The sequence below is a fragment of the Astatotilapia calliptera genome, chromosome 2, assembly GCF_900246225.1.
Source record: "Astatotilapia calliptera chromosome 2, fAstCal1.2, whole genome shotgun sequence".
NCBI lineage: Eukaryota > Metazoa > Chordata > Actinopteri > Cichliformes > Cichlidae > Astatotilapia > Astatotilapia calliptera.
Window position 1 is genome coordinate 24,788,431 of NC_039303.1, and position 25,193 is coordinate 24,813,623.

General features: G+C 37.8%; 2 protein-coding genes across 2 annotated transcripts in view; one reads left to right on the forward strand and one right to left on the reverse strand.

The window, feature by feature from the left end:
* Positions 1–25,193, reverse strand: part of ctnna1 (catenin (cadherin-associated protein), alpha 1) — a 77,173-nt gene that overhangs the window by 34,035 nt on the left and 17,945 nt on the right. The window contains exons 7-9 of the mRNA XM_026189554.1: positions 21,022–21,225; positions 3,957–4,037; positions 3,521–3,673 (exon numbers count right to left, since the gene is read on the reverse strand). Of these exons, the coding sequence (XP_026045339.1) occupies positions 3,521–3,673; positions 3,957–4,037; positions 21,022–21,225 (438 nt within the window). The remainder of the gene's footprint in view (positions 1–3,520; positions 3,674–3,956; positions 4,038–21,021; positions 21,226–25,193) is intronic.
* Positions 6,574–12,851, forward strand: lrrtm2 (leucine rich repeat transmembrane neuronal 2). The gene is made up of 2 exons (XM_026189569.1): positions 6,574–7,730; positions 8,423–12,851. Exons 1-2 carry the CDS (start codon positions 7,727–7,729, stop codon positions 10,057–10,059), a joined length of 1,641 nt encoding a protein of 546 aa, XP_026045354.1. The 5' UTR covers positions 6,574–7,726; the 3' UTR covers positions 10,060–12,851.

Consider the following 25,193-nt stretch of genomic DNA (forward strand, 5'->3'; position numbering starts at 1 on the left):
CCGTTTTCTTACCTTCCTGTCCTACAGAGCTATTCCTTAATACACAACCCCTTGTTAAAGAAGTACTCTGTCATCAACAATACGTACAAACCCAACTCCAAGAAAGCTGAGACATTGTGTAAAATGTAAAAGTGAAGAAAAAAAAAAAAAGCAATGATTTACAAATCTCAAACCCATATTTCTCACAGTGAACATACCAAACATATGTTAAAGCTGAGACACTGGGGTTGCATTTATTTGAAATAACTATGGCCCTGTAACAGTTATCCCAATCAAGCAGTTGCACTAAGGACAGATAATCCAACAAACTACAAACTTATGCTAATATCATGGATAATATATTTAGCATAAAATATCTTAATCACTGCAGTGGTTTAGTATCAGTGCTATTGAGCCAAGTATACAACTGCAGTGTGACCGTCCATACATCAAGCTTAAAAAAAAAAGTTATTGATGTTCAGGTCTAATGGATAAGGTATTAGACACCAAATCTTTTTAAAATAAAAGGGTGTACAACTGGTCATTCACATGTCAATGACATAATACCACTGACAGGTAAGATTAAATACACTGATTAACTCCATGCACTCATGGAAAAGCTGATTACCAAGAGTTGTTTTACTGACATGAGGGAACACAATATTTAGTGACCGGTTTTAGAGTTATGGATAATGGGTGCAAGTTTGTTGTTGTTGTTTTTTTTTAAACATTAAAAAAAGCAAGCTTTAGGGCAATGCTTAATTTTTTTTCTTAAACAAAAGAAATCCTTAGGTGGGGTTTACCAGTAAATTCACTTTCCACTGCTGATTATACCATCAGTAATGCACATCTCTGCATCTCAACCTGCTATGTAGCACATCTTTATGACTTATAGTGGCTTCACACTCCAAAGCTTATATTTCAGAACTGAGTGTGCACTCAAAAACAAACAACTTATCTAAATGAGGTAAATAAGTAACCCTCTGCATAATGTGACAACCATCCCTTTGCCTGGATGAGAGCCTTACACAGCTTGGTGCATGCCAAATTGAATGCAGTTTTTTGTATCCCCCTCATTCTCTAAATATGGGTCAGTCATAATGTAGCTTTCATAAAAATGTGTGTAATGTAATAGGCCATTTGCCTTACGGCAGACTACAATTGCGCAACCTGCGATGTCATACAAAACACAGCCAGAGACTGGTTGCTCTTTGCTATTCCTGCTACTGAACAGAGGACATTCTACATTTAAAGCATTTTTGTTCCATATGTTATAAAGAAACAAACATGTTTCAACTTCTCTCTCTAGTCTTTCCAGCTCTATTGATTTGCATATATATTGTTTGGCAAAGGCTCTAATCTAGAGCGGCCCACAGCACAGTTCAATACCTACTTCCTACCATGCATTTGAAGGTAAATGTCAACCATTTTTATTTAAAGGTGAAAGCCAAGAGGTCTACTGTGAACTGCTTACTGTTCAGCCGATTGTATTGATGTTGGCTTACAGGAATAATTTTCCTGAGAAGTGAGATAATACTTGACTGTGTGCTTTTGCCAATCATATTAACCAGGGATGGGATACATAAAAAAATAATTAAAAAGGTTAATGTAAAAATGACAAAATGCAATGTTGGCAGCTTCTACAAAGGCAGAAATCTTTAGCCAAAATGAAGAGTAACGTATGCAACTACTGTCGAGGCTGTTGCAAAACATGATTTATAATTCCCAGGTCCTAGTTAGAGCTGGGCTCTCTCTAGGTTTGAAGGCATACATCAACTTAGGTTGTGAACGCTTGTGTTGCAGCAGTTGATGTTTGTCGTTTTTTGGAAGGAACACACTAAAGAAAGTATGTGGAGGATAAACTGCTAGATTACACTGAATATCTCCTAATGTAGATTTTGAAATGGGAATTTATGGCAACTGGCTCCCTTTTAGAAAATGCGTAATGAGCAAGAAAGTTACTTTGCCCAGTGCTTAAAACTCTACCATAATGATGCCCATCAACTCAGTGCCAAGATGCTGTTCAGTGGCTTTACTACACTACTAGAATTCCTAATTTATGTATGACAAAAACATATTTTGCTGATAAATATTTTAGTACAACTAGACTGATGTAGGAGCTCAGTTCAACTGCAGATATGGAGACTTTGGAAGTAAAATATTCTAGTTAAAGTCATGATAGCAACAATTACCACAATGAACCCCAGCTTTAAAATAGACAGCATTTGGAGTTTACATTCTTTAAACATCATTTGTACAGTTTTTCTTTTGTGCTGCTGATAAGCGGTTTTTACAGATGCACCTTCTATTCTTAGATTGATATCATACAACATGTATATTCAAATGAAAATGAAAACTGTAAGCAAAAATTACTAAAAGAAATTTCTCCATAAAGTTCATAACAAATTTAAACCAAAACTACTTTGGTTTAAATGTAATTTTTTTTTTTTTTTTTTTTTTTAATTACACACACACCCCCCTTGTGTTTCTAAGTGTTACAAGCACAAATAGTAACCATGCATTAGCAAGGTCTAGTGCTCTAATGCCACATATGACACTCAGGCCTTCGGGTGCTACTTAAGGGGTTACTCCCCAGTGTTGTTGCCCACTCCCCCTTTCCTTCTGATGCTTCAATGGTTTCCCTGGTGAATATGCATGCTGCTTGTCCTGGCTAGTCTAACATATCCAGCTATACTCATGGCAATATGCCCATAGACAGAAGTCACTTTCAAATGTCATATGATGCTCTACACAGGCATTAGAGGAACGGAAGGAAAGACCACTAATGAGCCTGGCTGAATGTTCTGTTAGTTTCTTGCCTATCGAGTCCATTACTTTGCTTTTCTCCTTGCATCTTGAATTTTTTTTTTTTTAACCATGTATTGCATTCTCGTCTGTTAGTGGAAGGTTATGGACTCAAAACTAGATTTTAAAGATTACTCACGTGACTACTATGACAGCCTGAAACAGTTTCATAATGATCTAAATATATTTTTTGTTTCTCATACTCCACCAGTGTGTGAATGCGAGAGTGAATGAATAGTGGCATTGTAAAGCGCTTTGGGTGCATTGAAAAGCGCTATATAAATCCAATCCATTATTATATAATAAAGAAAGAGCAATTTTGATGTCTTTGGCCACATAGCAATTTTTTATTATTTTTCATTTTAGGGGGAAAAGGATCCAGGATCTGCAATAGAGCTCCTTAAATATTAAGTTTAATAATTATAATTTCTTTATTTAATGTTTGTGTGCGAGAGTGTGACCAACATCAGACTGAATTGACCAAAGACCTTTAAAGAAGCCTTTTAAAGGGACAATAATGCTATAGTCTTATCACAAGTTTTATCTCAGAGAACAGAAACAATAAAAATTAAATATGCAATACTAATGGGATAGAGTTGAAGCATTTGAGTGTTATGATCTGGGGGTGGGTCAGGTTCTGACTGCAAATGCACTGGAGAGAGAGAGGAAGGGGAAGGGAAAACAAAAAAAACAAACAAAAACAAAACACACAAACAAAAAGAAAAACATACAATACCTCAATCAGTTTGTTGGCATGCTCACGGAACACCTGAGCATATTCCTTAACTTCTTTCTCATTGCCATTCTTAGCAGCTTCAATGAGGACCAGGAGGGGAACATTAGTCTCCAGGAAAGAGTCGGAGACATGGTCCATCACAGCTTTGCGCAGCTGTGAAATAAGATGATTTTTTGAAAAAGCGTTAGAATGCCCTTGGTGCATATCCTTTACATACAGACTGATGTCTACCACAGCTTTTTTGAACTACAGATTACATCCTGACATTATGAGAGACAAGAGTCTGAGGTTTGCTGGTAAACTTCAAAAGGCTGAAGTAAAGAAAAAAAATATTTGATTTGTTTTTTTCCAATAAAAGTTCACTGAGCGCAAACACAGTTTAAAGTTGAAGACCTAGTGGAAAGAGGGAAAAGGAAGTTCACAAAAAAAAAAGTACCTGTCTGCGAAGGTCTCTAGTCTTCTTTGTCATTCTATCAATGGCAGTGTTCAGAGCATCGCTTCTGTCCTTTCTTCCCGCCTGAAACATGGAAAAAAGTAGTAATTAGTGAGTAGAATAACGGTGACCAGCTCATGTGTCAAAAATCCTGAAAAGTCTTGGGATCAGATCAAATTAAATCAATATCAAAACCTAAAATATTAAACAGTCTTGAGTAAATAAAAAGGCAAAATGACAAAAATATTCATATCTGTAAATCATCCCTTGCATCTTTTCATTTTTAAACCAACAGGGTAGTTATACAATTTATACTTTAACGTCACCCAAACTCTTCTAGAGCAGACTTGGGTCACCCTGTAGGTGTTACTCTGAAATGAAATGTAATTTTCAACAAGCTTGAGCTATTCTGCTTCGTGGAGCTAATGTTTGGAGATACCAAGTCCAGTTCATTTCTGAAGCCTCCAGTTATTGTTCATTTTGTTCTCCAATAAACAATGACATCCTCCACCGACTCACAGCAAGTAATGCTATAAAGACCTACGCACAACATTAAAAGTAGTCTGGTAACAGCCAACGTTTCTAAATCCAATGGGCTGTCAAACTTGAAACTGTTGTAAATCATTTTATATTTGTCACATTTGTGATTCTAATTTGATTCAGGGTTAATAATATTACAAGTGCTCATTTTGTTTCATTATTCCCCCTCACTAATTTTTATTACAATGCTGCCCAAGTCCTTTGGTCATTTTGTATTAGAATAAGCCATTTATCTTCAAGCTTTAAAGGCCAACATTAGCTCCCAACTGTGGAAACTATTGAGAACAAAGTAAGGACTGGATTGGCTATCATAAGGTGACGTAAGTAGAGGTGACTTGTTGCTACACAAGCACTGACCAACTTTGGGAAAGTCATAAAGGCCCAAAATCATATCAGTCTTATACATTTAAACCTATGCATCCATTTCTCGTTTAAATAAGTTCTTAGTTGTATCCACACAAGTACTCAGGGGCTGCCTTGCAGTGAACACATTCGTAACTACTGAGTAGTTTTAGTAGAGAGATGTTTGATCACATTCTGCAAAGTACAAAAGAAAAACACTGAAAACTTTTAGAAACGCTTGAGAAGATAAAGTGAGAAAGAGTGAAAATTCCCAGATAGTGGAGAGCCATAAAATTAGAGCAAAATTAGATGGACAGGAAAGGTCTGAGTAAAGGCAAAGGACCAGTTGGACTCTGGGCTCTTCTTTTCCTTTATAATGCTTAAATCAACTGCAACGTAACACCATGGATGGCGGTAGCATTGACCTACCCCATCCCCCACTGCCTTATGCCCGTTGGGGGCTTGTGCACACAGTTAGGGGCCATGGAGCTCCACAGCACTAATCCCCTGTGATTTTGTGCTGGCTGGATACAGTGCTGTGGTAGTGCTTTAGCCTGCTTTGCCCCAACACTTTCAATCCTATTTCATTCATGCCTAGCCTATATTTCATTTCCACGCCAAGGGGTTCTAAAGCACTTCTTCAGGTGCTCATTATGGAAGCAGTTTCTCTGTAGAATCTTTTATGATAGCCAGGTGAGTATATCCATCTCCTTTAGGACAGATTTAGGAACATCCCGTTCAACAAAAACCCACTAGTGTTTCAATGTAAGCAAGAGTCTGCTCTAAGAGTCAAATAATATGCAGTCAATATTATTGCTTTTCAACAATTCAACATTATTGCTTTTCAAAGTTCATCTTAGTTGGATTAGTTATAAGTTATACATTTATTGAACTTTAAGTACAAATTAAGTATAATTTAATGTTTTCCCCCTTTTAAAATTTACGTTTGCAACACGCCAAATTGCCACTAAGCAGACGACACACAGACAGATGGAACATTCCTGTAAGGTCTTAGTATTTTTACATGTTTTCTCCCATTTTGAGGATGCAGGCTAAAATAGATGTGGAAAAATACAGCAACATGCAGGACAAATGACCTGCAAATTCACCGCCAGATAATGACGGGGCTTACTTTTTCTGTGTTCCAACTTAAATTGTGAAAAAACAGAAAATATGGAATTCACCATCACCAATCAGTGATCAGTGTGCATTGTTACGTGCTTTCATTAAATAACAATGTTTAAAATCCAGATCAGATAAATTTAAGGAGACTGGGGCCGAAGAACCAACTTTGAGCAGGATACCATCTGTTCTTCATACCATTTCTGCTAAGTAGTCTGCCTGATTGCAATTTAATTTGATGCATATACCCCAAAACGCACCTCAACCAAACATTAAATAATGAAGAACTATAGGGACAAGGGATTAAGGAATTTCTCATCACCACGGTTCATTTCACACCTCGACTTTTCAGCTACCTCAGTTTTTCTACCAAAAGGGATGAACAGCAAAACAACAATAAACAAATAATAATAATTTTTTTTATTTTTTATTTTTAAAAAGGGGGATTCAAAAAAAAATTTATTAAAAAAAAACCTCTGAAATGCAAACATTTTTCCAACAGAAAATAAAAAAAATAAAAAAATAATCACAAAATAGCTTAAGGTCAAGTAGATACATGTTAGCATTAGTAAATTTCAAATCCTTTTAATGCATCACATGAATAACCCAGTATTTTTCCTTGACCTTTACATTTTAAAAGCTAGCCTAACTTAACTTCAAAGGAGCTGGCAATTGATCACATGCCTGTCCTCAAAAGTTAAAGAACTGCAACCAGGATATGTAAATTTGACACCCTATGTTAGCACTGATGTAGTAAAATCTGTTTTGCTGCGTTCTCTCTTTTTATTTTTTTTAAGGTTTATGTCCTGTGTATACATTTATACATACAGTCTGCAGAACAGCAGCAATGCGAGACTGAGATTTACAGCTGTGGTTAATTTCAACAGCATGCTGCCGCAACACGTTCAAGATATCAATATTCTGAAGGTGACGAGCCAGTGGGAGGGAAGGGAAATGCAAGAGGGAGGTGGAGGAAGACTAAGGTGCACAAGCACTGTGTATGAGGCAGAGAGCAAGTGACTGAGCAGGAGAGTGAGAGGGTGTTTGTGTGTGTGTGTGTGTGGGAGAGAAAAAGAGAGAGAGAAACAGTAGTGATGATCGACGCCAGGCTGCCACCACTCTGTAGCAGTGAGTGGCTGCAACAAAAAAGCACAGAATAACATCCCTGACTCCCTGCTCTGCTTTTTTCTCTCTCTCCCTGCGTCTCAGCTAGCAGACGAGGGCTCCGCTCACAGCTCTGCAGAGGCTATGCTGAGACTGAGCCGGCGTCAGAAGCAAGATCTCTGGCTGCCATCAACAAGTTAGGGTTGGAGGACCACGGCAATGAAAGAGAAGCGCTTGATCTTCAATTAACGGTCTGAGCTGACACCATTGCGGAGGAAAGGAAACAAAAGGGTAAAAAAAAGAAAAAGAAGAAAAAGGGAGAGGGGGGGGTCTGATCACTGGAGTCGCTCTGGATGCAACTGATCAACTTAAAAAAAATAATAATTTCTTCAAGGATTCGTGGGCTTGAAGAAAAAGACTCACTCTTCTATGAGCCTGGATTTTAAAGGACTAACAAAATAAAAGGAATAAACATCTAGTCGGGACATGGAATTTCATATTTTGTTTGAATTGGGTGGGTTCAGAATTGCTTTATTTCCCAAGAGGCTGATTCCTTTTGTGCTTAATCAAAAGGGCTTTTTCCCTTTGGATTTTTCTTCCATCTGGTTGCTCCAAGAGTCTGCGGAAAAGGACAGTTGAATGCAGCCTCCGATGTGCACAAAAGAATGGGTAAGTTAGCCCCTTTATATGACAGGTCTGGACATGAATAGGGAATACAAGTAAGAGTGAGGGAGGCTGAAGACTAAAAGCTCTTCTGCCTAGTCTATTTACTGCAATGGTCCTTCATGTTTCCTCCTTCAGACAGAAGAGTTGGGAAGACATACATTTTTAACATTTGAATCTTCTAGAAGATCTCATAAGTGATGAAAAAAAGATTTTTTTTTAAATTATTATTTTTTCCTGAACAGATAACAGATCTATGTTTTTTTCCTCCCCTAGGGAAAAAAAGAAGCATAGAGCACTTAATAAAAAAAAATAAAAATAAAAAAAAAGAATGACGATATTAAGAAAATTATGCTCGAATGAATAGCACAAAATGTGGACCAAAACAGGCTTAATATAAATGGTAAGGGAGAGGAGAGAAAAAAAAAAAAAAAAAAAAAAGGTCTGCCTTATGTATGCAGCTGATCATTAGAAGCCTTGCTGAGAAAATGACATCTCCATTAAACCGAATCTCAAGGGTATCATGTTTACATACACTGTTAAAGTTGCCAATGTAAAATACCTTAGCAGCTATATGTAAGGACAAGACAGAGCGTACACAAAAAAGCATAACTGCCAGCATGAATTAGTAATAAGTACTCTGCAGAGATTAGCTTTCCCGCCCCACAGTTCATTTTCTTGTCTTTGAACCCACCCAGGTTTCCATTCAAGGTGGCCATTGGTGGGACCTGCACCAGCGGCTCTGTCTGTGATCAGCATGCTCCTAGCGTGCCTGCTGTCTCCTGCGTTGTGCACAACCTGCCCTCAAAAATGCCGCTGTGAGGACCTGCAGTTTTACTGCGACACCCAGGGGCTTAAGGCACCCCCAGATGGTGTGGACAAGGGAGCCCTGGGGCTGTCATTACGACACAATAGTATCACTGAGCTCAGTCCTGATCAATTCTATGGTTTCAGCCAGCTCACTTGGCTACATCTAGACCACAACCAGATTACCACAGTACAAGAGGATGCCTTTCAAGGGCTCTATAAACTGAAGGACCTCAATTTGAGCTCCAATCGTATCACCAAGTTGCCCAACACAACCTTCATCCACCTCATCAATCTTCAGATACTGGACCTGTCCTTCAATCAGATGACTGCTTTGGAGCCAGAACTGTTTCACGGACTGAGGAAGCTCCAGATACTCCACCTCCGCTCTAATTTACTTCGCACCACACCTGTTCGGGCATTTTGGGACTGCCGTAGCCTGGAATATCTGGGCCTAAGCAGCAACCGTCTCCGAAGCCTGGCACGAAATGGATTTGCTGGGCTCATCAAGCTTAAAGAGCTCCACTTGGAGCACAATCAACTGACCAAGATAAACTTGGCCCATTTCCCTCGCCTTGTTGCCCTTCAATTTCTATACCTGCAATGGAATAAGATCAGCAACGTAACATGTGGCATGGAATGGATCTGGACCACGCTGGAGAAGCTGGACCTCACAGGAAATGAAATTCGTGTCCTGACCCCTGATGTATTTCAAACGCTGCCAAATTTAAAAGTTTTGCTGCTGGATAACAACAAACTGAGCAGCCTGGATCCCCAAGTCTTGGATATGTGGCAGTCTTTGGGTATGATTGGGCTGTCCAGCAACCTTTGGGAATGTACCAAAAGGATTTGCTCTCTTGCCACTTGGCTAAGCACCTTTAAGGGAAGGTGGGAGCATTCTATCCTCTGCCACAGTCCTGAATATGCCCAAGGTGAGGAGATACTAGATGCCGTTTATGGATTCCAACTTTGTCAGAATTTTTCAGTACCAGTCGTTCAGACCATTAGTACAACAACAGACGCTACTACAGCTGCAGAGATCACAAGCTCCTTGTTTGGAATTATGCAGCCGACCCCCACACCGGACTATGCAGAGGATTTTGGGAGCTTTACCACAGTCACTACCACAACAATCATAACACAAACATCACGCACTGCTCAAGCTACTACTGCTCCATTGGAAGAGGCAGCTGTAACAGATGACTTCGCAACTGCAGACAACACTGTTATGACTCAAAGGGTTATCATGGGAACTATGGCCCTTCTTTTTTCATTCTTTTTCATCATTTTTGTTGTCTATATCTCACGGAAGTGCTGCCCTCCTACCCTGCGCCGGATACGCCACTGTTCGGCTATTCAGAACCGCAGACAGATGAGGACCCAGCAACGACAGCCTATGGCAGACCTAGCTACGCAGGTACCCTATAATGAGTATGAGCCCAGCCATGAAGAAGGGGCACTCGTAATCATCAACGGCTACGGGCAGTGCAAGTGTCAGCAGCTGCCTTACAAAGAGTGTGAAGTATGAACTCTTATTTATTCCTAGAGCATATGGTTTGTCATTTGACCATTTCAGATGATACAGGGTTTGATTTTTTTTTCCCAGTTTATGTAAAAAGCATAATTTCTACAAGTGAGATTTGAGAATATGTGAGAATGCTACAATGGCAGAGGTTGGGCAGTTACAGGACGTTGTAGAGATAGTCACAAATTTATTTTTATATGAATGCAAGGTTGTTCATATCAGGCAGGGGCAATCATTTTAAAGAAGAAAATTGTAAACTGTGAGATCTGTCTCCACCACTGTCTCTATATTCTGCAGCACAGAGAAACTACTTTGCCAAGTGGCCCTCTGCTAACAGAATACATTAAGGGAAGATGTGATTTATGTATTTTCTTTTAAAAAGTAAATATTTGAAATGCTGTTTCTAACTACACCATAGGCAGTCCAAGCCAAACATTCAATCACTGGGGCAAATGAACAGAACCAATTATCAGAACATTTTGTTTTGTAGCTTTGTTTTGAGAGAACTATAATACATTAAAGGGCACTAAGACCAAACTCAAATTATGAATTATAACTGTAAAGTAAATGTCATTATTGTTATGTTATGAATAAAGAAATCATCTGTTACGGATAGAAGAATCCTGAAATTCTATTGAGTAATCACTTATGACATTACGTTTAGCAAATCTGACATGGTTCCACGGTTTCCCACCAAGAATACATTTGGGTTGCCAAATTCAAATAACAGAAAACAAAAAGAAGAAGAAGAAGAAGAGAGGCTGTATTTAGTAAGAATGAGATTGTTTTATTTCTAAAAAAAATAAATAAATTTGGATTTCCTCCAAAGAAACATTTCTGTGTGGAAATGCAACTGAAAGTGTGGACTGAGAATGGAGAATTTATGTTCAATTATATAAATTGGAAAAATTACCTCTTTAATCAGACGTTACCCCCGTAAATGAAAAGCTGTTTTGCAGCTGACTCAAGTTAATGGATGTTTTAGCTCCCACCCACGAGGGCTCAACACCACAAATAAATTCTCAATCTGTGGGACAGACTGAACAACTGTGATTAACTTCCAACACACTACACTGCTTAGAAGGAAAAAAAAAAAAAAAAAAACTCATGGATGTCAGCCTCACCCTAGACATGGAAAATGATCTACAATGATCTGTACATGGATTCTCCATTTTCAACTGCCATACAAACTGTGACCATAATATTTCCAACAGCTTTAGGTGTTGATTACAATTAACTGATGAGCTATATTATACCAGGATCAATATACAGACAAGCTAGAGTGAGGGTAGCAAGTGACAAACTGTAACAAACAGCTCAAATGCCAGACAGGAGCGCATTTTATTCTGAATACAAAACCCCAGTAGCCTGTGCTCTTTACTGCTTACACACTAATAAGTCCTGACAGGCTCAAGATTGAACCAATTAAAGCAAGGCAAAATGAACTTAATATTCTATCACCCACACCAGTGATCTAGAAACATTTAGTCATGCTACCACTGAAAAATAATACAGTATATTAATCCTTGTGACCAAAAATCATGTGCGAATATATTTTTTTTAAGGTTTTGTTCTTGTTAGCGAAAAATGAATTTCAGGTCCTAGGTTAGCACTCGAACGTGTCAAGTTAAACTGCGGTCAATACCCTGAGAGCAAATGGAGATCCAGTGATAAGCAAACAGCAAGCCTGGGTCAGGACACATTTGTATGCAGCAGGGGGAGGATGTGCATTAGCATCAGACTAAAGCTGCTGCAGTAGCTTCGCACTTCTTTGTGTTCAATTTAGTAGTGGGGGTAGGGTGAAAGAGTGGGGCTGAGAGGAATAGATAGGACGATGAAGACAGAGTTTAACAATGGGGTTATGTCTTTTTCTTAACAATTCCGAGCATCCTTTTGGGCAAGTAAAAGTAGTAGAGAATGGAATGACAGAATGACAGCACCTTAGGCATGAAATGTACACTGACCAGAGTAGCAGCAACTTCACAGCTAATCAAGTGTTGAGCAGTCCAATGTTTGAACACTGTAAAATTCAAGTACTCAGCGATTTTACGATATTCTTATCAATTCCTAGGACTAGTATTTTAACTCGTGTTTACTAAAGTCTGCAATTAGTGATGACAAGATGCAGCACTTTTAAGTGAGATGCCTGGTTTTCAACAATTAGGGTGAAGTTCATTGGCTGATGCCCCCTATAGGTAAGGAGGAGGTACCATTTGTGGCTTTGTCTTTATATTGAGCTTGTCAAAATTTGGCTTCACACTCAAATGAATGCTTGCGTGTCAACATGTCTCAGCACATGCTCATAGGATGCCTAAAACAAGAAAGTGCTTTTGTAAACCAAAAATTGTTACACTTCATGTCTGAATTGAATGAAAGCATTGCATACACTGATCAGTCAAGCACCTCCATTTTCTAATTTAAGTTGTTTCCAGCTTAGCACTGCTTTAACTATTGCCCTTCTAATCTGTCTTGCATGTTCAAGAGTCAAAATTCAGTTGAATATTTCCTAATCTCATTCAGCAAACTTTATGGGGAGACTTTGTTTTTGATAACACCAAGTATGGGGATGTATATGGAATTCCTATAAAGTTCTGTCCATCATTAGACATTTCACTGTTTAATACTACAGTTGTACCAAGTGACTGAAAATCCACAAATTTGTAGAAATATGCATCCCTTTGCACTTTGGCTCTTTGTAATCTGTTTTTGTTTCCTCTTGTCATCCTCTAGCCCTTGTTCCCACCCTGCCTAAAAAAAAAAAATAATATAAAAAAAAAAAAAAAGAAAAAAAAAATGGAAAATAGGGAGAAAAAAAAAAAAAAAAAAAAAAAAAGCAGCACCAATCCCCTCTCTAACCCAACCTCTTTGTGCAAAATGAATGCTTTTCTCTTCCCATTTTCCTTTTGTATTGTAATATGTACAATTTCATATCTGTATAGTGGATAAGCTGTGCCAAACTGAAGAAAAAAAAAAACATTGTCCCCTCAAAACATATATTTTTTAAATAAAATGATTATAATTTACAAGGTGTTTGCCAACTGATGGATGCTCACAACTTGGTTTGGTCTGTAATTGCACTTTAGTACAGTGTATAAATCATGATACTGCAAAACTCTGAACATCAACAAAGTGAAATTCAACACTTGTTGACATTCAAGAAGGATAGTTTAAATATTTATGATTTTAAAAATTCAATTTTTTTTGCTATGAGGATTCATGTTTATGGGTACATTCAAAAGTTAATTAATTTTTACTTTACCACAAGCTATAGGTTGTTGTTTAATAGAAGAGCAAATAGTGAAAAATCTACAAACTAACACTGCAATGAATAACCAGTAATTAAGCTATTAAAGCATTTCCAGTCTTATGTAAGACTGAATTGTTGAGAATATTAACTGCACCAAATTCGTGATTTTGCATCGACACTGGTCCTATGTGATTAAATGCCCAAAATTAAATGACCGATATACAAGCACTGCAGTTACAGATAATGATCATCAGATAACACCAGTAACATCCAGCATTGTCCATTTTTCTTGGATGTCAGAGCAAAAAACTAGAGATTAAACTTTGGAATTAGAAACTCTGTGACAATGTGATATTTACTTACATGGAGAAAATCAAAACCAAAACCACAAATTAAGACTTCACATTTCGTGTGGGCTAATAGATTATAGGCAACATTAATGGCATGGGTGTTTCCTTTTTCTTAGTTTTTACAAGTGACATTTATAAACAGTACTGTCTTTGAGTCTAGTTTCAGATTCAACTTTCAGATGAAAAAAAAAAAAAAAGTAGTAGATATAATTCATCAACGCAAAAAAAAAAGTCTTAAGCTTCTATGTGCAAAATATAAAAGAAAAAAAATATCAAAGTGAAACATTCACACAAGACAGTAAAGCAATTTACATAAAAACTAAAACAACAGAAAAGACTTCGTTTTATCATTTCAGTGTCCATATTTTTTTTCTACAGTTGTATAACACTCCAGTAAATACAGTTATTGGCTATCTAACCTCTGGATTTTCGAGCCACTCTCTAAATCTCTGCTTAGTGCAAGTATTACTGCCACTGCAAACAACAAATCCAATATTGTTTTGATTTTAGACAGACTGAGTACTTGAATCCAGACAACTTCCACATTTTTGGATGATTAAACAGAGTACAAACTTAACTCTACCATGTTTGTTCTCACTCACTGACTGCTCTAAAACAGCTAACTGAAAACAAAATAATATCAAAATAAACACCTGACAGGTATTTGTTCAAGAAACTTTCCATAATTTACATATTTCTAATCATATTTTTAGTGCGCACTTGTGTTATATTAAGTAGAAATTATAAAGGCACAGAAACTTGTTAAGCCATTTTCTTCATGTAACTATTTCATCTGAGGATTGAAACAAAAAAAAAAAAAAAAAAAAAAAAAAACACCACACCCCTCTAACCTATGATCTTACATTTGTCAGAAGGTTCAGATAATAAATAACTACAAGAGCCACTTCAATTTTACCTGCTCTTTTCTGATGAGGTCTACAAAAAGCAAGCTTCCGTAATTAACCTGGAGGGTGTACCCAAGTGAGCAAGGCACAAAACTGACGAGTCTGACAGCACGGCTTCGGCAGTGTGGTTCAAGGACTCAGAACCCATGTATGTTTCAGGTACTCATTATAAGACCTCCAATAAATCTAGAAAATGCTTACTAGGAGAGACACATTGATCAGGACTCTCATCAGCATATAACCCCTAATGTATCTATTGCTTAAATTTAAAGCCATTCTCCAAGGATATCACTGGTGAGTCCTAGCACAAACAATTGAGAATTACAAACCAATAGACATGCTTGAATATTTAGCCTAATAAATTAAAATCTAATTCAAACTTAGAACAGCACTTTTATTCACAAAAACCTATGGCCGTCATGTTACCATATTACAAAATATTCCAGACCCAGCAAGTCTGCCACTGCTGTCTCATAACCAGAGAGAAATGGTCCAACATCAGGCCTGCTTTAAGTAAACAGCAAAAATTCCAACTCGAGCCTAATCAAACCATGTTTTCTACAAAACAAACACCAACGTTGCTTACACCACTTAAACCATCTGGTACTTAACTGAGGGATAAGCTTTGTTTTCTGAAAGGTACCTAAGCCCTTAGTTTTAAAGCTATAACTTTTTCTGTATGCAATATACATGTTCTTCGCAGTCTGTTTAGGTTTTAGATTCAACTATAGTTCCAAGATACAGGAACTCAAAGACAATGGCCTTTCCTGGCTAATAACTGGATTCCACATTCTCAGTTGAATCCATTTTAAGATGTGCCACTTTGGCTCTGAGGCAGCCACCTCTCTACGTAGACGGACACCAGTCCTTCTCAATCTCAACAGTAAAGGAATATTAGTGTTATATTTGAAAGTGTTTGAAACTTAGAACAAGGAAAGAAATGAAGGCTTCTTAGTTTGATCTTGTCACTTAACAGTGTATTCACAGTGTTGTAACTGTAAAAAAAAAGAAAAAAAGAAAAGAAAATGCAGTATTGAAAGAAAACATTTAAACTGATGTACATTCAATGAAAATGTTATGGTGCTAAATATGAGTCTACCTTAAGGACAACTACCATCAGAAGGACCATCTGCATGCTTAAGCTGTTGCATCGGTATTTTTCCAGTATATTACACTTATAAATTGTTTCCTCAGCTCTCAAGTGACCAAGAAAGGGACACGGCAAAAGGTCAAAAGTTGACACAGAAATTTGTAATCTGAATTAATACAAATATATTAATATACAGACAAAGCTTGCCACAGCTGCCAGCAAATTATTTAAAACAAGCCGTCTAATGCAGTTCACAACACACCCTGTTAAAGAAAGGGTGTACCTCATTTACCTGACAGCAAAGCTAATCAAAAAGCTTGGAATTCACCAGCAAAAGATCACCCCATCAATGAAATGTAGCCTGAAGGGCTTTTACTGATAGACCAGTGTTTTATGGAGGCTGTAAATACAGAAAAACCTTTGGGACTCTAAAGCTTTCCCCGTTACATTGTGTGGAGTGCAATTTGTTTTAATTATCCATTGAGATTACAAATAGACAAAGTTAAAATAAAATAAATAAAATCAAAAACCCTGTCACTCTCCCACCCCAATATTTTTGGTAAAAACAGTTTATAATAATCACAACCTCTGGGTACAATATCAAACACAATCTTTGTTTGTTTCTTTGTTTGTGTTTTAAATATGTCCAAACAAAATCCTCATGTAAAATGTCAATCAATATCCTCATTAGCGTTGTGAACTTGTTATTAACACACACACACACACACACACACACACACACACACACACACACACACACACACACACACAATAAGGGTACCAGGTAAGGCGGGTACATGGCACAAGATACAAACCTAAAAAGTATTTAAAATGAGAGGCACGCACAGTGTAAGAATAAAATTCATTTTAGATGCCCAAGGCAAGAAAACAGCAAGACTTAAGAAAAGAGTGAGGCACTAAGAAAAGAGGGCACAAGCAGGAAGACTGAAACCGCAAAAGAAAGTGAAACAGAACTCAGCAAGGAGAAGGCAGAGTGTGGGAAGAGAACTACACCAAAAACCACAAGCAAGGAGGACAAGTTGGGTTCCACTACATTGGCCAGGTATGTCTTTTTTGCCTAAGGTGAAAATGATAATATATCCTATCCGGTTGAAGAAATTTAAATGTCAGTAGCTGTGTATGTCAAAACAAGCAAGTGTCACTCTCCAATGTGAAATGAAACCCTGACAGATGCCGAGAACAAGGGATGCATTATTAATAAAAAGTGGCAGAAACAGTTGCACTCGACACGTGCCATGCCAAACTGTCATGACAATATGGAATAATTGAGGTCACAATATGTGGCAGTGCTGGGGCGACATTCCCCCCACCCACCTTTCCACTTCACTGGCTGAGTAGACAAGCTCTAGTCTTATTAAATGATCATCATTAGCATTGCCCTTACATTTTCTACTCTGGGAACACGAAAAAAGAAAGACACTTGGACATATCCAAGTGATTCATCCGCATAATGTGCTTGATACATTTAGACATCTGTAGCTAGTGCATCCCAACTTTTCTATTCACTTAGTTCCATTGAATGAATGAATGAATGAATGAATGAATGAATGAATGAATGAATGAATATCTATCTCAAAGCTCAAATTTATAAAAGTCAATACAACTTGTATAAAGTGTCTGCTGTATACAAGATAAACATATTAAATGGTGTTCAAATCAGCTCATAATTTCAACTGCTCCTCGAATAACTCTCATGGTTGAACAAACAAATGAAACAAGCAATAAATCACCTGCTGTGAATGTGTATAAAAAGGCAGTTTGAAAAGCTCAAAAACAGACCTAAACAGAACATTAAAAAAAAAAAAAAAAAAAAAAAAAAATGCTTATCAAAACAACTTTAATATAAACCAAGCTGGCTTTGAAACAAAATGTAACACAAAAAAACCAAAAACCTGATTTCTAGACAACATACCAATTGTCATTATCTATCCAGCCCTTTTCCATATAAAAATGATCAAGAGATTTTTAAGAGGGTATTCAAAGGACTTTTTTTTTTTTTTTAATTATCGCTTTAATATATTGTTGCAGCATGCCGCAGCCAGATCATTTGTATATTACTACTGGGGGTTGTACAACTTGTAATATGCCTAATTAAACAAACCTACACAAAACTTAATGAAAAAGATTAACAAAAGCATTTTTGTTTCATGGCCTAAGGGATGAGGAACACACTAGCACATAAATGCAAGCTCCAGAATTTGATTCTTGGCCACTGCTGTTAGCACATTTTAAGCTCAAAGCAACTCAAGTCGTACAACATAAAGTATAGTACAACAACCCTACACTGAACAATTAATTATACTCCAAGTTAAATCCTTTCAACAAAACCTAAGATTCAATGCTTGAGTTTTACTATACGATAGTAGGAAATCTTTGAGTCAGGAGGAGTGCAGGAAAAATGGAGAAGGGGGGTAAACAAGTTGTAGCTAGAGGGTATGAAGAAACATAAGGGATGGGAATGAATGAGTTAGGAGTCTTTCCAACACCATGAGCTGTGAGTGTAAACCCATATGCTGTAATGGCTACATACCGTTTATTGACTTTCACTGCTTCATCTGCATTCAAAATGATCTACAGTTAAAAATCAAGGACCTCATGTAGCAAGGTTGTGCCAAGCATAGGCCTACACTGGTTTAGGCAAGAAAAAGACTGCCTCCCTGAAAGACATCAAATATATTATTATCTCTCTGTCTTGGAATAATTTGACACATCCTCAAACAAGTGTGGTTTGTTTAGATGCTTAAGATTCATAACAAACATCTACCACAGCTTTAAAGGCACCATTCTTAGAGGCTAAACTACGCCATTAAAGCACACTGTGGACAATGACACATTATGCTTCTCATCTGTTGTTTTCATTTGGCCAAATGAGTGGTCATACACCTATCATGTCCACTTATCATCAGAGTGGTATTTCGCTGTAAATCTAACATCTCAAGTCATACAGGGTAACATGGCTGGCATGGATGAGTCCAGTGAAGTGGAAAAGTCATTTTGAAGCAAATCAGAGATGCTTCATGAGTGTCTTGAACCTTAAAATAAACTGAACATGTTGTGGATGGACAACGAGTGCAAACCATGACTGCAATTCTTGAGGCTAGAATAAGAGAAAATGACATTCAAACTTAGTTGACCCACAACTGCTAATTTTGTCAATGTCCAATGAAAACAAATTTTGAGGCAAACCTGATCTGCAATCAAATAATTTTATAAGCATTCACTGGTATGGTGCTTTTATGCTCTGAGCGCCCCGTGCCGAGTTGGACATCACATCATCTGGGGGCACGCCATAACATTTGTGACACCCTAGCCGGTCATGCAGTTTTGTAATCTGATGCTTTGCGCTAGGGCTGCACGATTAATCGTTAGAAAATCGCGATCTCGATTCATACTTATGTGCGATCTCATTTCCAAAAGACAACGACGAAAAAAAGAAAGAAAGAAAGAAAAAAAAAAAAAAGACGACTGTACCGCATTTTGATCCGGGACGTACTCTGCATGAAAACAAGCGCTCACTCTTCCTGCTCAACAAATGACAAAGGCGGAGCCTTATACCACGTGATACAGAAGCTGTGCCGTGTGATGCTAAAATTAGCAGGGAAAAAACAACTGAGAACATGTCAGGGATGACGAGAAAGTGACAGGAGAAAATCCGTTCCGGTCAACCACCCAAACATCAATAACGGGAACCTTATACAGCGCTTCCCTATACACGTCGAACTCCCGCAGGCACAAAGAAATTACGGAGGCTATTTTTCTATTGTAGCATTACCTGCTCTATACACGCAGTGTTGAGCAAAGGTGGAGACAGAATTTCAAGCAGTACAACATTTTGCGGCAACAACAAAACGTGAGACATTTGTTGTTTTTATGTTCAGTCTCAACTGTTACGAAGTTGATGTGCAGTTAATAAGTGCAATAAATATTTATAATGGAAAAGAAAATCGTGAGAGAATCGTGATCTCAATTCCAAGCCAAAAAAAAAAAAAAAAAAAAAAAAAAAATATCGGGATTCTCATTTTATGCAAAATCGTGCAGCCCTACTTTGCGCCGTGGCCACCACAGCTGGGTCGAACAGTGTACCCTCGTGTCGGTTTTTACCGCCACTTTAATGATATGCCAGTGCAGCAGCTCAGAGATATCTCTCTCTCTATCTATATTTGTTTGTTGTTTTTTTGTTTTGTTTTTGGGACAAAACAAAATCCAACAAATGGGAGCAGATTTGCATCTACATACAAAACATGTCACATTAATCCAGTGATAAGACATCAGCACTTGTGGAAAAATTTTCCTTTTGAAGGATAAAAATCAACAGTTTTTGCCATTAAGTCATCTTTTTTTTTTTTTTTTTTTAATATTAGATACTTCCCCAAAGGCAAGTGAACTCTAAAAAAGGTTGTGCTCTTGGTCTTTATATGTCCACTGAATCCTTAAAATTCTAAACAGATTTCACAGGCATGGCATGCAGGGCCAAGGCCAGGAATAAATATATTACTTTTTGTTACAGACAGAATAGTAATTTTAGCATTTAATAAATCAGCAGGCTCAGTTCTGACATCCAGCAATGGTGGGTGAAGTAACTGCTGGTAATGGCTGAAAAATCAACTTCTCAACTTTGAGGCAAGCAACTAAAGCAGCTACCAATGAGAGCACAGGATACAGTAGATTGACATGACAAGGTAGTAAATATATTAGGGGGTCACCAAGGCAACTTGGAGCTTGGAATGTCCACTAATGACCAACCATCAGTGACCAAGAAATGACCATCAAACAAATAGTTTCCTGTGTGGACTGGGCTTAATTGTCTCTAGCTTGGTCATTATGCTCTGCAATATTTAGTATTGTAATTTTTCTCATCTTTTCTATATGTGTATAGACTTTCCTAAGTCTTTTCTTTCCGCTGAATTTCAGAAACAAACTAGTACTTCAGTTTAAAAAGTTGTTCACAACAAGAAATATTGAGCAAGACCACATTTCGCAATTTAGTTTATATATTGAGTACTATGGGCAGCACGGTGGCATGGTGGTTAGCACTGTTGATATTGAGTACTATACTTTATGACATTAAGCAAGGTCAAGGATTAGCTATGTAATCACTTACATAATCGAATTAATTGTCACTGACAGTTATGTGTTGGTATTGGTGTGCCTGCAAGTGGAACAGATTATGTAAAGACTCGCATATTACACTCACATAAAGTCAAATGTTAAGAGTTTAACTCAATCCATGCCAGAATGAATTGTGTTTGTAGTCCGTTGCACAACCTTTGACCTTAGAAAATTGTTCTGCCTACAATAAAGAAGATGGGACGAGATAACATGACAAGAAAACAAAACTGAAAAGAGACTTACATTGCCCATATACTCAGACAGAAGGTCCTGGAGAGCCTGGCGCACAGAATTGCATTCGGCCACAATGCGCTCCCTGCGGTCATCACGTGTGCATGAAGAGTCAGCCATGAGGGCAGCACCACTGATGATGCTCTCAAGGCGCTCCTCCAGGGAAGGGCGGAAGCGCTCCTCGCTGAACGCCAGGGGGTCCACAATGATTTGTTTCTGTAAAGAAAGGGTCAGAGGGAAAATTACACAGGGAGCAAAAAAAAAAATGCACAATCATGGTACACTGATCTCTCCTTCACAAAGCCCAGAGTAACAAGAAAGGAAATGACTGAACTGACTGACTCTGAGGTGAGGTGGAAAACCAGAAGGGAGGAAAGTGCCATGTTGTCTTTTTTTTTTCGTCTCTGTACACCCTGAACAACAACAACTTCCTTTTTTAGCGCCTTTCAAAGGCAGTGTTACAAAGTGCTTTCCACATGGCAAAGAATAAAACAGATGTGTCCAACCAGTAAAGTTCATGGAATGTGTGTAGTGATTAAATTCCTCTATCTACACCAATTTACGCCAGTATTCCCCACAACGCCAAATTCTATCCCGACTTTATGGCTTGAATAACGGCCACAAAAGTGTTTTTGCAGAACATTATGAGCCAATAATATTTTTATGTTAAGCTCTTATATCTGGCTGAAGCCTGTTGAGTGATTTTTGATTTACACCTGACACAAGTTCACCTTAGTGGTCCCTGTTAAGGTGTTTACAGTTCAAAAAAAGGAAACTGGTCAAACATTTAAAGTACTAAACCTTGGGGTAAAGAAGGATGCAGTCTCCAATTGAACAAATACAAACCAGCGAGTATATACAAAGCTGCATATACTCGCTGAGCAAAATTCAAATCTCTTCATCACGACCCACTCTATAAGACGCTGAAATAAATTAATGTAAACTGAAAACAGTAGTTTCCAGCAGTAATACAATAAGAGGCCTGGTGTGACTGAGGCTTTTTATAGAGCTTGTCTGGAACTGTTGTTATCTGAGTGTATCCAGAAATTGTAATGAGACTGGCAATTCTAAGATTTTTGGCAACTGGCAGTTATTTGTAAAATGGTCTGTAGTCCATGAAAGCATGGCTAAGTTTTTGGGGGGTTTTTCTTCACTGACAGTCCACCCTCCTGCATTGTCTCTCAAACTCAAAGATGGTTTATTTTTGTTGTGGTGGAAGGGCAGCAGTATCAAAGGTAACGTTAAAGCCACTAAAGGCAAAACCCTGTATTAAACTTCAGAAATTGTAAAACAAATCTTCAGGGTTAATTGATTATCCGGGACAAAGTGAAAGTAACTTTTGCTGTCAATTTAAATACACTGCTTCAAGTTAAGCAGGTAATAATGATAAAGTCTAATATACATTCTCTTTCTCTCTCCCCAAAGCAACATGTCCTGGTTTAAAATGGTCCTACCACAAATGGTGACGAAAATAAATTCTCAGAAAAGGCCACACTTCACATAGTTAACACACTCTGCTAAAAAGCCATTAGGTTCCCACACAGAAAAATAAAATGGCTTATATATAAAAAAATATAAACACAAAACTAATTTAGGGATAAAGAATTTAAGAAAATAAGGCACTGGCAAGGAAAATGGTTTAAATGGTGTAATTTAAGGCATTTAAAACAGGCTGAGCCTCCACTGTACAGTTTGACCCTGGGGCGGATATACCTTTTGCAGGTTCTTCATGGGAAAACCAAGTTACAAAATGTAACCCAAATGTTGTTTCTAGTGTAATAAAAACAGTAACAGTAGAGTTTGTGATTGAGAACCCCATTAATTTATTAGCTAAAGAATTGAATACAGTAGCAGATGAACCTGAACACATGGTGACGACTTAAACCTTAGTAAGCTTGAGAACTGCTGCAAGGTGCCTTGTTTTGAGTATTTTCTCTCCTTTCAAGTTCAAACCATGCAGCAACCATTTGTGCATTACTGAAGGGAGCATAGTCATCCTGGAAGAAATCACTTTCATCATAGTTTAAATGCTCCTCCAGTTAATTTTGTTTAGGCACTGCTCGTTTTTCTTAATTTAAGCTTGATTATGTTCAAGTAAGGTTTCAAGTTTTTTTTTTTTTTTTTTTTTTTTTTTTTTTTTAAATCAAACAGCAGTTGAAAAACAGTTTCCAGCTGTTTTAGGCATGTGCCCTGCTTGCCCAAAAATATCTCAGAAAAGGGTGTGGCAAAGAAAGTTCCTTGACAAAGAAGAAGGAAAACAAAAACTGCTGTGATATGTGCCTATAGACCAATTTCCACAGGCTGTATTTTTTTGCCGTCTCAGTATATATTTTCTATACAAGTCCAATGAACGTCAGCACTTACAAAGTCCTTAGTGCAAAAAGGCCGTCAGCATAGGGATTTCTTTTTCCCCTCCTCACTGTGCTCACAGCGTTCTTTGTTATAAATAGTTCAATTTTTGAAACACTGCTGCCCTCAACAATGTCACTTGCCTCTCAACCAAAGTCAAGAAGGTTTACAATATTAACACTGTAAATATTGATGAAGGACTGAACTCAAGAAGTAACCAAAAACAGGACACCATCGATACTTCCAGCGCAAAAAAGACAAACAAAAAATATATATATTTTCTTTTTAATTAAATCAGATATTCTTCAGGGGTCTCCATACTTTTCCATGCAACTGTACAACTTTCTTTTCTTTCAAGTATTAGTTGGGTAGTATTTATCGCTCATCTCAGTCTAAGAGGTGCTCCAGCAACCCACACTTTTTTCCATATATCTGTAGGACAAGGGAGCCAACTTAAACGTTTCACTTCACACGGGTAAATCTGCTGAGAAAGGCTGCTGGTGGTGACTGCGGAGGGTTAAGGTATCAATACAACGTTTGTGACAGTCTAAGACAGCCAACTTACTCGGGGAGAAATGAACTCTGCAATACTGCTGCAGATGCCCTATTGCTGAAAAATATTCAACAATTCAGCTGTTACAATCGTGGTTTATTAGGCAGCCCGCCCTCTATCACTGCCACCTCCAGCCCCCCTCCGTTATGTCTCATCTGACCTCCTCTGCTTGCGTGTCATATCACCATGGCAACAGGCACACGAGAGAGACATGGAGGAGGAAAAAAAAGAGAGAGGGAGAGAGATGGCGGGGGTTGACTCATTTGCTAATTTTGCCTTGCACTTGAAAGTGGGCACCACAACTAGGTATTCTGGAAAAGGCCTGCATTCCAGTTTATTTAGAGTGTGTGTAATTACCTGTAAAATAATCACTGATGCAACAGATACAAGGGCTTTTTTTTGTCACCTGATCAATATTGATTAATCACTCAGAAATGATGCCGTTAGGCAGAAAAGCTTTCATACTAATGATCTTTTTATTCTAGAGTGAAAAAAAATATTTTAAACACAAAAAAAAAAGGGCTTGACGCAAGCCAACTATGATATCATCAAACTCTTTTCTTTCAGCCATCAGCCTACCCTTGCCCTAAAAATACACATTTGTTCAATGCACAAACGGCATTGTGTTATATTCCCAAGTGGGACTACTTTGAGAAGTAATGCTTAGTTGATGAAGGACACTCAAAGAAGACGGTCTTACATAACACATGTACTACCTTAAGTATAGTTTTAGTCAAGCGTTTTGTTTTTTTCTCCTATTCTAGCGGGTACTGAATCAAACGGAGAGCATCTTGCCTTTTGGCTTATTGAGTCCACCACCTCCAAAAAAGAAAAGCAACAAATCCTTTAAACATTGGAATTCTCAGGCACCCTAACCGTGACAAAATTTGAAAGCCTTTAATGGTTTTGTCCAGGGGTCATCTAATACATCAAGACACTAGCAGCAATATAGAAATCAGGGAATAGAATGCCGCTGAATTTTGGCGGCCTACAGTCATGGCAGGCGAAATAAGCATTAACAACCAAGTGAGTAGATCCTGAGTTATTTCTCTCAACTTTCAGGTGAGTATTTCAAACAACTACCCTTCAACAGGAGTGAAGGGTAGTGCTGACATATGAGGGTGAAGTAAATACATTAGAGGGTTACCTAGTAGCGTTAGCAACTGCCTGTGACCAATTCGCTAGTTATAGGACCCAAAACAAGATAAATAAACAGCAAAAAGACTAAAAACTGTAACAAAACCACTTAAGGGCCTTCCGAAACCAATTCTTCACTAAAATA